This window comes from Antechinus flavipes, chromosome 3 (genome assembly GCF_016432865.1).
Source record: "Antechinus flavipes isolate AdamAnt ecotype Samford, QLD, Australia chromosome 3, AdamAnt_v2, whole genome shotgun sequence".
Lineage (NCBI taxonomy): Eukaryota > Metazoa > Chordata > Mammalia > Dasyuromorphia > Dasyuridae > Antechinus > Antechinus flavipes.
This window is the reverse complement of record NC_067400.1, coordinates 520,072,382-520,087,130: the sequence shown is the minus strand read 5'-3', so window position 1 is coordinate 520,087,130 and position 14,749 is coordinate 520,072,382. Positions and strand designations below refer to the sequence as shown.

The 14,749-nt window shown below is 34.0% G+C and overlaps 1 protein-coding gene across 1 annotated transcript in view; it reads left to right on the top strand.

The window, feature by feature from the left end:
* RNF169 (ring finger protein 169) overlaps positions 1 to 14,749 on the top strand; it is a 93,632-nt gene that overhangs the window by 63,846 nt on the left and 15,037 nt on the right. Inside the window, exon 4 of the mRNA XM_051987113.1 lies at positions 8,271 to 8,383. Within this exon, the coding sequence (XP_051843073.1) occupies positions 8,271 to 8,383 (113 nt within the window). The remainder of the gene's footprint in view (positions 1 to 8,270; positions 8,384 to 14,749) is intronic.

Sequence of the window (14,749 nt, the reverse complement as noted above, 5' to 3'; positions counted from 1 at the left end):
TAAGGTAAAAATAACCTGAGGAGGAAATAAAAAATGCAAGCGAACAAAAACAGAGGAAGTGGAAATGCTATGTTGTGATTCACATTCAGTTCCCATAGTTCTTTTACTGGGTATAGCTGGTTCTCTTCATTATTGAACAAGTGAAACTGATTTGGTTTATCTAATTGTTGAAGAGAGCCATGTCCATCAGAATTTATCATCATATAGTATTGTTGTTGAGGTATATAATGATCTCCTGGTCCTGTTCACTTCACTCAGCATCAGTTCATGTAGGTCTCTCCAAACCTTTCTGAAATCTTCCTGCTGGTCATTTATAGAACAATAATATTCCATAACATTCATATACCACAACTTATTCAGCCATTCTCCAATTGATGGGCATCTATTCAATTTCCAATTTCTAGCCACTACAAAAAGGGCTGCCATTTTTTCACATCCAAGTCCCATTCCCTTCTTTAAGATCTCTTTGGGATATGAGCCCAGTAGTAACACTGCTGAATCAAAAGGTATGCACAGATTGATAACTTTTGGGGCATAGTTCCAAATTGCTCTCCAGAATGGTTGGATTCATTCACAATTCCACCAACAATACATCAGTGTCCCAGTTTTCCTTTCCCACCTCCAACATTCAGCATTATCTTTTTCTGTCATCCTAGCCAATCTGACAGGGTGTGTAGTGATATCTTAGAGTTGTCTTAATTTGCATTTCCCTGACTAATAATGATTTGGATCATTTTTTCATAGGGCTAGAAATAGTTTCTATCTCTTCATCCGAAAATTGTTTGTTCATATCCTTTGACCATTTAGCAATTGGAGAATGGCTTGATTTCTTATAAATTAGAGTCAGTTCTCTATATATTTTGGAAATGGAGCCATTATCAGAACCTTTGATTGTAAAAATATTTTCCCAGTTTATTGCTTCCCTTCTAATCTTGTCTGCATTAGTTATGTTTGTACAAAAGCTTTTTAATTTGATATAATCAAAGTTTTCTATTTTGTGATCAGTAATGATCTCTAGTCCTTCTTTGGTCACAAATTCCTTCCTTCTCCACAAGTCTGACAAGTAAACTATCCTGTGTTCTTCTAATTTATTTATAATCTCGTTCTTTATGCCTAAGTCATGAACCCATTTTGACATTATCTTGGTGTATTAAGTGTGGGTCAATGCCTAATTTCTGCCGTACTAATTTCCAATTTTCCCAGCAGTTTTGTCAAACAAACCCCAAAAACTGGGGTCTTTGGGTTTGTCAAACACTAGATTGCTATAGTTATCGACTATTTTGTCCTGTGAACCTAACCTATTCCACTGATCAACTAGTCTATTTCTTAGTCAATACCAAATGATTTTGTTGACTACTGCTTTATAATATAGTTTTAGATCTGGTATAACTAGTTGCCTTCATTTGATTGTTTTTTCATTAGTTCCCTTGAAAGTCTAGACCTTTTGTTCTTCCAGATGAATTTTGTTATTTTTTCCAGGTCATTAAAATAGGTTTTTGGGAGTCTGATTGGTATGGCACTAAATAAATAGGTTAGTTTAGGTAGTATTGTCATTATATTCGCTCAACTTATAATTTAAGCACTTAATAATTTTCCATTTGGTTAGATCTGACTTTATTTTTGTGGAAAGTGTTTTGTAGTTTTGCTCATATAGTTCCTGACTTTGCCTTGGCAGATAGATTCCCAAAATATTTTATACTATTGGCAGCTACTTTAAATAGAATTTCTCTTTGTATCTCTAACTGTCGGATTTTGTTACTGATATATAAGAATGTTGATGATTTATGTGGGTTTATTTTGGATCCTGCAACTTTGCTAAAGGTGTGGATTATTTCTAATAGCTTTTTAGTAGAATCTCTGGGGTTCTCTATACCATCATATCAGCAAAGAATGATAATTTGATTTCCTCATTACCTACTCTAATTCCTTTAATCTCTTTCTCAACTCTTATTGCCAAAGCTAGTATTTCTAATACAATATTGAATAAATAGTGGTCAACCTTGTTTCGCTCCTGATCTTATTGGAAATGCTTCCAGTTTATCCCCATTCCATATGATGCTTGCTTACTGACAGTGTTAAATAGATGTTTCTATGTTAAGAAAGCCCATTTATTCTTATATTTTCAAGTGTTTTTAATAGGAATGGATGTTGGATTTTATCAAATGCTTTTTCTGCATCTATTGAGATCATATGGTTTTTGTTAATTTGGTTATTGATATAGTCAATTATGCTAATAATTTTCCTAATATTAAGCCAGCCCTGCATTCCACTACTTGGTCATGGTGTATTATCCTGGGAATGATTTTCTGTAATCTTTTTGCTATTATTTTATTTAAGATTTTGGCATCCAATATTCATTAGGGAGATTGGTCTATAATTTTCTTTCTTTGTTTTCAACTTACCTGGTTTATGTATCAGTATCATGTCAATATCATAAAAGAAATTTGGTAGGAGTCCTTCATTCCCTATTTTTTCAAATAGTTTATATAACATTGGAGTTAATTGTTCTTTAAATATTTGGTAGAATTCACATTTAAATCCACCTGGTCCTGGGGATTTTTTCTTAGAGAATTTATTAAAGCTATTAATTTTTTAAAAAAAACTTTTAAAAAGAAAATTCAAACAGATCAGTTTAAGAAATCACTGTATTTTTTGCCTTGTGATAGAAATAGAGTGATTATCTTGATTTTATAGAAGAGAAAGTTGAGTTGCACAGAGTCCTACAGTAATAGAGCAGAACCAGTTCTAAGCTTATTCTTAGTCTTTCCTTTTCTCAGCAGAGTACTTAGTTGTCATTTTTGGTTTGACCTGAGGAAGTTTAATATTGCCTTACCTCTTTTAAAACATAACATGATTAACACTGAAATTAAGTCTTCATTTTGAAGTTACTTCTAATCATAGTCACATTTGTCTTCTCCAAATTTCAGTTTTATTTTAAAAAATTTTAAGAGGAGGGAATTCTGATGACTGGTAATATTTGGAAGAGGATAGAAGTCACTTACCAATACAAACGTTTAAAGCGAGACTTTCTGCTTGACTAAGAGAGATGAAAAAGTTAATTTCACTCCAGACTGGGGTTTAAAATGTTACAAATTGTGTCTCTTTTACCTAAAATCTCCTTCAGTATAGCCTAATAACTATCCCTGATTACTTGATCTTCAGTAGTTCCCAATCATTGGAGGTTTTCCAGAAGAAGCTGGACAACCACTTGTCAAGGATTTGTAAAGGGGATTTTGATTTAATTAAATGTGATGATTGTCACTGCTTTTGGCTTCTTCCCCAGTGGCTTGTAGGGGTTTCCCCACTGGGAATGTTTGGTACTCAAAGTTAAAGAGAGCGCTCAAGGACAGCCCAAGCCTTCTGTTTCTCTCCTTTGTCACTTCAAGGAATTTCACTTCAAGAAATATGGCTCCTGAAAATAGATAAAAGCTTGCCTGCCTTTGTAGCCTAGATCCCATATTTTGTAATGCAGTATTTTCCATTCAAACTTTCCAGTAGACTTTGCTATAATTTCCTTTGTTCACAGTTTTTGGTATTAAGGCTCTTTACTCTTTCTGAGAAAGATGAAGAAAGAATCACTTCTGGCACCTTATCAGTTGCCCTGTTGAATGGTTTGTACAAGTTATTCTTTGGAAAAGACTAAAAACTAGAAAGGTGAAGGAGGAGTGAGGCAGGAAGAAGAAGCAGGAGGATAATTTGTCTTTCTGTAGGAGTGTCTACAAGGGTAAAACTTAATATTTTATAAGGCTTGCAGTTTCAGCTCAACGTTGTCATGTTTTCCCATGTTGCTGAGAACTGGGGTGGTCTGGAAATGGACAAAAGGAATAAACAATTTTTAGATTTTAAAGAAATAAGGATTTTAGATTCAGGCCAATTCCAATGATCTTGTGGTGAAGAGAGCTATCTGCAGTCAGGGAGAAGACTGTGGGCACTGTGTGGATCATAACATAGTATTTTTACTCTTTTTGTTATTTACTTGCATTTTGTTTTCTCATTTTTTCCCTTTCTGAGCTGGTTTTTCTTGTGCAACATAATTGTGGAAATATTTATAGAAGAATTACATATGTTTAATGTATATTGGATTACTTGCCGTCTTGGGGGGGTAGGGAGAAGGGAGGGGGGAAAAAACTTGGAACACAAAAGTTTTGCAAGGGTGAATGTTGAAAACTATCTAGGCATATGTTTTGAAAATAAAAAGCTTTAAAAAGAAAAAGAAATAAGGATATTAGAGAATAAAGTAACCTTGTGGTCCAATAACAGATTGTGATGTGGACCTAGCAATCGAAAAATGTAATGTCCGGGCTAGATTTCTGCAGGTCCTCCAGAAGGGCCTTGGTCTCCGCAGGATAGACACCACAAGAATGGATAAGAATAGAGTCCAAAGTCTTATCCAGTCTCAGTCTGACCCAGTCTCAGTCTGACCTTCAGTAGTTGCCAGTCTCAACCAGTCTCTCCCCCCACCCCAGTCTGACTTTGTCCCCAGTTTAAATACCCTTATTATATTTACATCATTACAGTATACTGAATATGTTTGAACTAGAGAACCATTACATTACATCACTAAGTACTAAACATATATGTGAACTAGAAAACCATTATCTCATCAATTCCACTGGGTTAATACCTTGTTTCAAATATACTTCTCCAGAGTTCTGGCTCTCTACAGAAAAACATTCTAGTATAGCATTTATTCAAACTCATTTGGCCATAGATTTTTGAGCTTGAAATGTATTAATAGAATCGATAAAAGCAGATCTGAAGATAGAGAGTATCACCGGAACAGAGTAAGCTTTGGAGAACTTATGACACAAAAGAGAGAAATTGTCTTATTTTCATACCAAAATTGTTTTATGCAATGTTTTTGATATGTACATATTTTTCACTTACTACATTATAACAAAAATGCTATTTGGAGTATTATCCTTTCTAATATCCATATATCATTTTACCCTTTTGAAGTAGGCCAGATTAGTAGACCTCGTTGTCCTTTCATCTTCAGAAAAGAATTCCACTGCTGCCATTGTCATTTTGATATGTTAGTATGTGTTCATTGTGTAATTATAGCTGAAAATCATATTTAGCTAATAGCTTTCTCTGCTGAGCATCCTCAATGATGATTCTCCCCCTTGCCACTGTACTTTATTTTCATCTTTTCTATAGTATAAAGTTCTTACTTTAATAGTTTACATTTACACTTTATATTTTCAGAGGCCTTATATATTACAATCATATAACCCTCATAATGGCACTGTTTATAATAATCTTTATCCTTATTTTTTCAGCTGGCAGAATTGAGATCCAGGCTCTTCTAATTCCAAGAGCATCGATCTTTCTATCAGCACACTGAAGTTTTTCACTTAGACAGGTCTATAACATTCCAGGAATCTTTAACCCTAAGGACCTGTCCTCTCATCTTTTATCTGTAGCAGTGAGGCAGTGAGGATCCTGAAAAAAGTCGTATCCCTAAGTTCAGAAGACAATCTGGACTCAATTCCTCGTTCTCTTGTGACAGTGTACAAATCATTTTCTTTTCTAAGCTTTAAACTCTGAGTCTAAGATACCAACAAATGTTGTTTGATTCCAAATCCTTTGTTCTTTTCACAATATGCCATGCTGCCTCTGTGTCTAAGGATAAGAAATTTACCATTATTGCCCTTTTTTAAAGCTAGTCACTCAATCAAGAAGCAGTTATTAATCAGCTATTATAAGCTGTGCACTGTATTTAGATAAAAATTCAGAAGTTAAATTATTCCTCCCAAAGGAGCTTATGTTAAACCAGGGCCACAACACTATTTAGTTGTCTATAAAATAGATTCAAAGTGATTGAAGGACCAGTAGCAACTGTTAATTCTTAGGATTGGTTTTTTCCTCCTCTCTTTGTATTTTCAGTGCTTAGCTCAATACCTAGTATATAGAATATAATAAATGCTAATTGACTCAAGGATCAGGAAGATATATAGAAGGTGGTGTTTGAGCTGAATCTAGGAGGAGTCTAATCACTCTCTGCTAGTGAAGTTTGTTATAGCTCCTATTTTTAGGGTAGCTAGTTGGTGCAGTAGATAGGAGTGCCTGCGCTCCTATCAAGAAGACCTGAGTTCAAATATGGCCTTAGACGATATTAGCTGTTTGACCCTGGCCAAGTCACTTAACTCTTTGTCTCAGTTTTTTTTCATCTGTAAAATGAGTTAGAAAAAGAAACTGCAAACCACTCCAGTATTTTTTTTTTTTTTGCAGAAAACCCCAAATGGGATCACAAAGAGTCAGACATGACTGAAATGACTGAACAATAAAAAGAGATTCTAAGGTGTGGAAATGAATAAGAAAATGCATTCTAGACATAAGGACAGCCAGTTCAACAGCACAGAGCCAGGAAATGAAGTAAGAAGGCAATATCTTGACTGGGCCATAGGTTGCAAGGGCCATAGGGGGCATGATGGAGAGGGATGTGTAATGTGATTGAAAAATCAGATTAGCACGTTTCCAGAGAACATGATGGATATCTTTTAAGTGTGTGAGAGGAATATTGTATTTGAGAGAGATTAGAATTACTCTATTTAGCACTCTTTAAGGCAGAGCTAGGAGCCAAGGGTGAAGTTGTAAAGAGGCAGATACAACCTTGATGTCAAGGAAAATTTGCTAACAAAAAAATGCTAACAATTTGCTAACAAAAATTGTCTGAATGTGGAATAGAAATGGGTTTTTGGTTTTTAGAAGCCTTTAAGCAAAGGCTAAATGATCACTTGTTGGCTATATTATATAAGTGGATTTCTTTTATATAAGTGGAGGCCTTTGGGCCTCTCAGGCCTCTTCTGACCCTCAAATTCTGTGATGCTTCCTTCCCAAATTTGGGAAAAACCATACCTTTATAACTCTGCCTTTGCTTTTTTTTTTTTTTTAACAATAATTATAATTTTTCTCAGTTGATAAAACCAAACCAAATTAAAATTTTGTTAAATTTTTATTATGTTTTATCAGATAAGTAATAAAATAATGGAATATATAGATATTTATTTGCTTATTTTATTTTTTTATTTTTATTTTTTCCAGTTACATGTAAAACAACATTTATTTATTTTTGGTTATGCATGTACATTATTTTTTTACATATTTCCATATGAATCATGATGAGAGAGAAAAATCAGAACAAAAGGAAAAAACCATTAGAGGGAAAAAAAACAAACAAAAAAAAACTTAGCAGGTATTGATTTATATTCAGTCTTCATAATTTTACTCTGGATGCAGATGGTGTTTTCCATCCAGTTTATTGGGATTGCCTTGGATGATTGAACTTTTAAGAAGAACCAAATCTATTATAGTTGATCATCACCGTGTACAATATTTTCCTGGTTCTGCTTGTTTCACTCAGCATCAGTTCATGTAAATTTTGCCAAGGGTTTCTAAAATCAGCCTATTCATCATTTTTTTTAATGGAACAGTAAGAACAATTACATTCTATTCATGTTCTATATACCATAAGTTAATTCATCCATTCTCCAATTTCTGGACATCTACTCATTTCCTAATTCTTTGCCTACACAGAAAGAGCTGCTACAAACATTTTTTTCACACGTGAGTCCTTTTCCCTGTTTTATTTCTTGGGGATACAGACCCAGTAGTCTGTCATTGCTTTTTTGACATTATCGTCTGAAAGGAAAAGAAAGAAATGGTACCTATAGGATACTTTGTATAAGAGGAAAATACTAAGGTGACAGCTTAAGGTAGATGATGACCAATTTCTCATTACCCTAAGATAATTGTTATATTAGGGAAGTGACTTCTGGTTTAGATTTCCACTTAAACGGGGGAGCAGTTAGATGTTTGTCCTATACTAAAGCAACGTATTGTTATTTTAGAGGAGCAGCTGCATTTAGAGTTAAGTTGTGAAATTTATCAGCTTTGTGACTATGGGAAAGTCATTTAACATTCTCATTTACAAAATGAGAATAGTAAAACACTTTTTTAGTTTTGGATATATAATCTCATTTGTGTGGGCACAGATATCCAGAAGTGGAAATAATAACTCATATATAGCTATGCCCTTTTTTTCTATGCAATTCTTATGTGTGTCCTTCTATAAATCCTTCATAGAGGATCTCTCTAACCAATGTGCTAGTATCATTATCCAATGGAAAATAATTCTTTAAAAATCTGAGCTTGGTTTGTGTCCTTTACACTTAAAAACCTATGTATACCTTCTCTGTAATCATAGGGAAATTTCCATGGGTACCGCAGATGGACAAGTGTTGTCTTCCTTGTTGTCTCCTCCCCAGTGTCCTGAACGCCTCTCAGATTCAGAAAATGAAGAACCTTCCCAGGGCAAGATGACACATCGTTCGGCATTTGTTTCCAAGAGCAGCGTTTACTCCTTAGCTTTCCTGGCAGGGTAAGAGACCATTCTAAATTCAGTCTGAATCTGTTTATTTGGGGAGCAGGGGAGGAGGTGGGCAGGCAAAAGGAACATGGGAAAACTGTTGCAAGCTTTAGAAATGTGGGAAAGGAGAGAGGAGACTGAGACCAAACTTGAATTTCAGAGGAAATAAAGTAAGAATGTACCAGATTTTTAAAAATGAAAAATTAAAAGTAAAATTCTTTGTGGAATTGTGCTTGATATTAGGACCACACAACAGTTTTGTTAGCCTGACACTATATGCTTCCATTCTTCTTTTGGTAAGAAAGAAAGAGCAAATTGTATGTATTCTCCTAATTCTTCCCATCACCCTTTTCACATCCCTGCTATGTAACAATAAAATGGGTTGTCTCTATTAGAAAGTTTTTGAGCAGGACAACTGCTTGGTTAGGAATGTTATGCACGGAATTAATGCATTGGTTGGGAAAATGGACTATTTGGTCACAAAGGTCTTTTCCACTGTTAAGATTCCCTCATTCTAAGAATGTCAGCTCTTGGTTATACATTGTATGGATTTTCTACTTAATAGATAATATGTCATCAATGCTTAATACAAGTAAGTTTTCCCTCATCTACCCCATTTCCCTTTTTCTGCCTCCTCCCAGTATGCTTCTAGGCCATCTCTCATGCCATTCAGTTTGTATGGTTTCAGAACATAGTGATTAATGTTATATAAGTCAGATGTTACTTACCAGTGTATGTTAGAGGTTGGATTTGATTCTGAAGTCAATTTTCCATCTATTATGCCATGCTGCCAATTATTAACATTATAATTATTAGCATGATAGTTCATAGATTAACTACAAAAGAATTTGATGATGATGATGATGATAAACTACCAAAGTTTCTTCCTAGTCAGTCAGCAACTATGTATTAAATACTTGCTGTGATCCAGATGCTAGTTTTGTGTACTTGTATGCTTCATAGTCCCTGGTAGTTTAGCTTGTTGTTGGTATTTTAGCAATAACTCTGTTCTATGAACTGAGGATTTATCAGAATAGAATAGAGGAATGGGAAAGTTGTTTTCTAATGTCTGAAGTACCATCATGATGGCACAATGGTAGCAGACTTGTGTCCAGGTTACTGGGTAGCAGTATTTTGGCTCAGTAAAAGGAAGGAACTCTATTACTATAAATACTGAAGTAGATTCCTGATGTTCTCTTGTCAAGGAGATTGTATTCCTATACAAGATGAAGGGTTAGACTAAATGATCTCTATGGCCCTTTCCCATCCTGAGATTCTGTGATTTTATAAGCTATGAAAAATGAGAAAATGGGGCAGTGGTATTAAGTCAGGAAAAGTGTCAAATTCAATTATAAACATATTTTAATTTTCAGTGACCATGAGACTTTGAAGAGGCAGTTCTTTGTAGCCTATTCCAGTGAAATACTTACCAAGCTCATGTCACAGAACCACGTCCTGTATTCTCTGGAGGAAACAGAGATAAGACTCAAAGCCTATTCTCATGATTTAGTAAAATGAATAAGACACATAAATAACTGTAATAAAAATTAGGAATGTGATCATAGCAAGAGAGAGGTATAAGTGAAGTGATATGAAAGTTCAGAGAAGGCATTAGCTTACTAAGGAATACACACATGCAGATACATATAAACATGCCTATTAGGCTTATATGTAGAAAAACAATAAACTCAAAAGAAAAATAGTAGAGAACAGACATAGAAAAGAAGAATAGGGAAGAGGTGAGTTATGAGCAAAACAATCCAGCTTTGGAGGATAGCTTGTGAAGAGTTGTAGTGAGTTAAAAGGAAAAAAAGAAAGGTATTAAAACTGTTAACAGTGGCTGGGCAAAGGGGAGAGAAGGACTTTAGAATGTTAAAGCAAATTTTCTCATTACCCTTATGTTAATTATATATCAAAATAACTTAAGATCTAAATACTTAAAGGAAACAGTTGATTTATATGAAGAAGTAAGAAAGTAAAACTTTAATAGTTGCAGATCTCAGCATACATCTTTTAGACTTAAAGTTAACAGACTTAAAGATAATTGATACATCTCTGGCAGTTTCATTGAGGGAATAAAAGGAGCTGCTCATGTCATCTTTCCAAAAGTTAACTCTGTTTAGGGCATAAAAACTTCACATAAAATATAGAATAACAGAACAATTAAGCGTATCCTCAACTCTTCACTATCACCCTTCATTAACCATTCTGTTGATTAGGCCTGTTGATTTCACATCTATAGTGTTTCTTTAATACTTTTCCTTCTCTTCTGTGACACTGTCATCACTATGGTGCAAGTTGTCATCACCTCACACTGGGACTATTGCAATTACCTGCTTGTGAAGCCTCAAATATATTCCTGGCTCCGATCTATTCTCCATTCAGTTGTCAAAATTATTTTCTTAAAGTTTGGGTCTGACCAGGTCACAGTGTCACCTTCAGGCTCAAATACAAAATCCTCTCTTTGGCATTCAAACACTTTTATAACTTAGCCACCTCTTACCTTTTTAATCTTCTTATAAGTTATGCCCCACTAGCTACTCTTCAATCTAGTGATACCTCTTTGCTGTTTCACAAATAAGACATTCATTCCCTTGGCTTAGAGTTTTCCCTGATTGTCTACCATGACTTTGGAATCCTGTCCCTTTTCATCTTCACCTAATGCTTTTCCTGACTTCCTGTAAGTTCTAACTAGAATCCCTTTTGCCAGAAGCCTTTCTCAAACCTTCTTTATTCTAGTGCCTTATCTATATTAGTTATTTCCTACTCATCCTGCATATAACTCATTTGTACATAGTTGTTTGCTTGTCTTCCACTAGAATGTGAGATCTGGGACTATCCTTTGCTTCATTTTGTATCGACTATTCTTTGCTTCATTTTGTATCCTCAGTGCTTAGCACAGAATCTGATGATTAAGCATTATTGCTTATTGACTGACATCATTTAGTGTCCACAATAGAATAAAAATTGTATTTATTAAAAAACCTTTAAAGAAATTAATCATAATGGATATATAGTTAAAAGGAAAAAAGCATTAAATTAATAAATAAAACTAGAAACTTTTTTAAAAACATAATTTAATAAGATAAACTGCCAGGCAGCTATAATCTGATTTTTAAAAAGAGAAAAAAGAAATTGCTAGTATCAAAAAATAACAAATGAAGATGAAAAATAAAAGAAATTATGCATAATTTTATGCTAACAAAATGGATAATTTAGATGAAATGTATAAATACTTAAATATCTCAATTAATAGAACAGTTGGAAATTAAACTAATTTTAGGAAAAGGCATTGAAGAAATAAATAGTAAATTAACTCTTGAAGAAAAAAAGTTCAGGAATCAATGAATTCACAAATGAACTTTATCAAATATTCAAAGAAAAATTATTTCCATTTTTACATAAATTATAAAAATATTAAAAGTAGACTCTTAACAAATTCCTTCTCCTTCCTCCCCCAAATGGTTTTCCTACCTAAGCCAGGGAAGGAGAGACAATTCAGAAAAAGAAAACTGGGTCAAGGAAATTTTTCATGTAAAAGTAGTCATGATAAAAGTCAAAAATGTTAGGTATTTAACAGAAATTGAAGAGCTAATTTAAAGGTACACAAAAGAATTAAAAAAATTTTTTTTAACACCAATGAAAACCATGATAATGTGATTATTGATGTAGACCTAGACATCCTGGAGAATGAAGTCAAGCAGGCCTTAGGAAGGCGTTGCTAACAATGGAAATGATGAAATTCCAGCTGAGTTATTTAAAATCCTAAAAGATGATGCTAAAGGCAGATTGGTTAGTTGTCTTTTGCTTTCAAAGAGGATCAATGACATCATTATGTTAGAGTCCAGTTACAGCATGTCCAACTGTGGCTGGTCAGACCGATATGAGCTCTGAATGCTCATTCAGCACAAAACAATTCCTATGAACATTTGGGCTGGTTTCTCTGACTTTGAACATATGGCATTTCTTCTGAGCTAATTCATTTTTGCTTTGCTCATAGAGCACAGTACCTTTTCTGATGAGGTCACGCCATGCTGGGTGGTCCTGTGCCAGTGTCTCCCATGTCATATAAATCAATTCTAAAGTTCTTGAGAGATCTTGAGGGTGTCCTTGTATCACTTTTTCTGACCATCTTACCCTGTGTGAGTTTTTCATAAGATAATCTTTTTAACAAGTATATATTTGGCATCTTAACATTGTGGCCAGCACAACAGAGTTGTGCTCTCTGCAGTAGAGTTGGAATGCTTGATAATTTATTTCATAAAAGGACCTCAGTGTCTGGTATTTTTTTCCTGCCAGGTGATCTTCAGAATCTTCTTAAGACAATTCAAATAGAAGCGATTCAGTTTCCTAGCATAGCACTGGTACACTGTCCAGGTTTCATAGACATACAATAATGAGATCAACACATTGGCTCTGTAGACTCTCAGTTTAATAGTCTTAATTCCTCTCTTCTACATTTTCCTTTGGAGCCTCTCAAACACTGAGCTACCTCTGGCAATGTGTGTGTCAATCTCATTATCAATGTGGATATTCCTGGAAAGTATATCAACACAGCATTCAGAACTCTCCATCTGTTCTAATTGATGGATCCACATATGGATGATGAGGTGCTAACTGATAGAGGACCTTTGTTTTCTTGGTATTAATTGTTAGATCAAAATTAGCACAGTGGAGGATAGAAGGGTCTGACACGCTATAGTACATTGCATTATGAGGATCTGGATAGGACTGAATACCAACAATGGGTCAGTATTCCTAATGATTATTATGGAGGCATTCTATTAAAAATAACTATTTGATATATATATTTAGGAATCTAATCTAGACATCATGGGGAACTATACAAATCACAACTATAAAACTCTGAAATTTCAAATCTAAATAAATGATGAAATATTTATTCATTGCTCATGGGAAGCCCAGGTCAATATAATTATTATCTAAATTATCTAAATTAATTTCTTTAGTGTATTACTAGTCAAACTAACAAAGGATCATTTCAGGCAAAAAATACTGAGATTCATCTGGAGAAGCAAAATGTCAAGAATCTCAAAACAAATAATAAAAAAAGGTGAGAAGGGCCCTACTAGTCGTAGGGGTTAAACTCTACTATGAAGCAGTTGTCAGAACAAATTAACACTGGTTAAAAATTAGAAAAGTTGGTCAGTGAACAAATTGGTAAAATAGATTAGTGGATTTAGAAACAAGCAAACATAGTAGCACAGTGTTCCATACACCCAAACATCCAAGTACTGGAATAAGAGCTATTTAATTGACAAAAATGCTGGGAAAACTGGAAAGCAATCCAACAAAAACTAGGTTTAGATCGGTATCTCACAACATTTTCCAAAACAAGCTCTAAATGAATATGACTTAAAGATAAAAGATCACATTTAAAAATCAGTTAAAGAAACAGAGATGGAAATGCCTTTTGTATCTATAAGTGGATAAAAAATTCGTGACCAAATGGTAAAGGGAATCATATAAAATAAAATGAGCAGGATTTATTTTTTGGAGAGGGGTAATCTTTGCTGCACGGTTTTCAAGAAATATAAGTAACTGATTCAACTATTTACAAAGAAAAACCATTAACCAACTAGTAAACAATCAAAGGATATGAATAAAGAAAGAAATTTAAACTATCAACAGCTTGGGGGGGGGGCGGATGGAAATGCTCTAAATGTAATAAATAGAAAAATGTAAAATAAAGGAACTTAATGAAGTTAAGTTAATGGGTATCCACCTGATACCCATCAAATTGGCCATGATGATAAAAAGTGAAAATGGCAGCTGTTACAAGGATTGTAGAAAGAGAGGCACATTAATTCATTATTAATGGGAGTTGTGAATTAGTCAGCCTTTTGGGAAAGCAGTTTGAATTCTAATCCCAAAATACAGATTTTTTGACCCAGCAATACCATTATAGACTTTGTACCTGAAAGAGGAAAAAGACCCATCTGAAAAAAATTTGTTCTCAATAGCTTTATTTTTTTTTAGAGAGCTAAAAATGAAGAGGATGCCCATCAGTTGTGCAATGGCTGAACAAATTTTGGTATATAAATATAATGGAACATTGTTACACTGTAAAAGTGATTTCAAAGAAACTTGGTAATGAAGTAATGTAAACAAAGTGAGCAGAATTAGAATAATTTATATAGTAACAACATTGTGAAGACAATTTCTAAAGTTTTAAAAACTTGGTTAGTAATATATTCATATATAACTTAAGAACACCAAAAATGAAATATGTTATCTACTCCCTGACAGAAAGGTGATAAAATGTACAATCTATGTTGGGAGTTTTTTCTTAACTATGCATTTTTGTTTTTTATTCCTCTACATTCCCCAACTTATTAAGGGAAGGAGTTGGAAGGG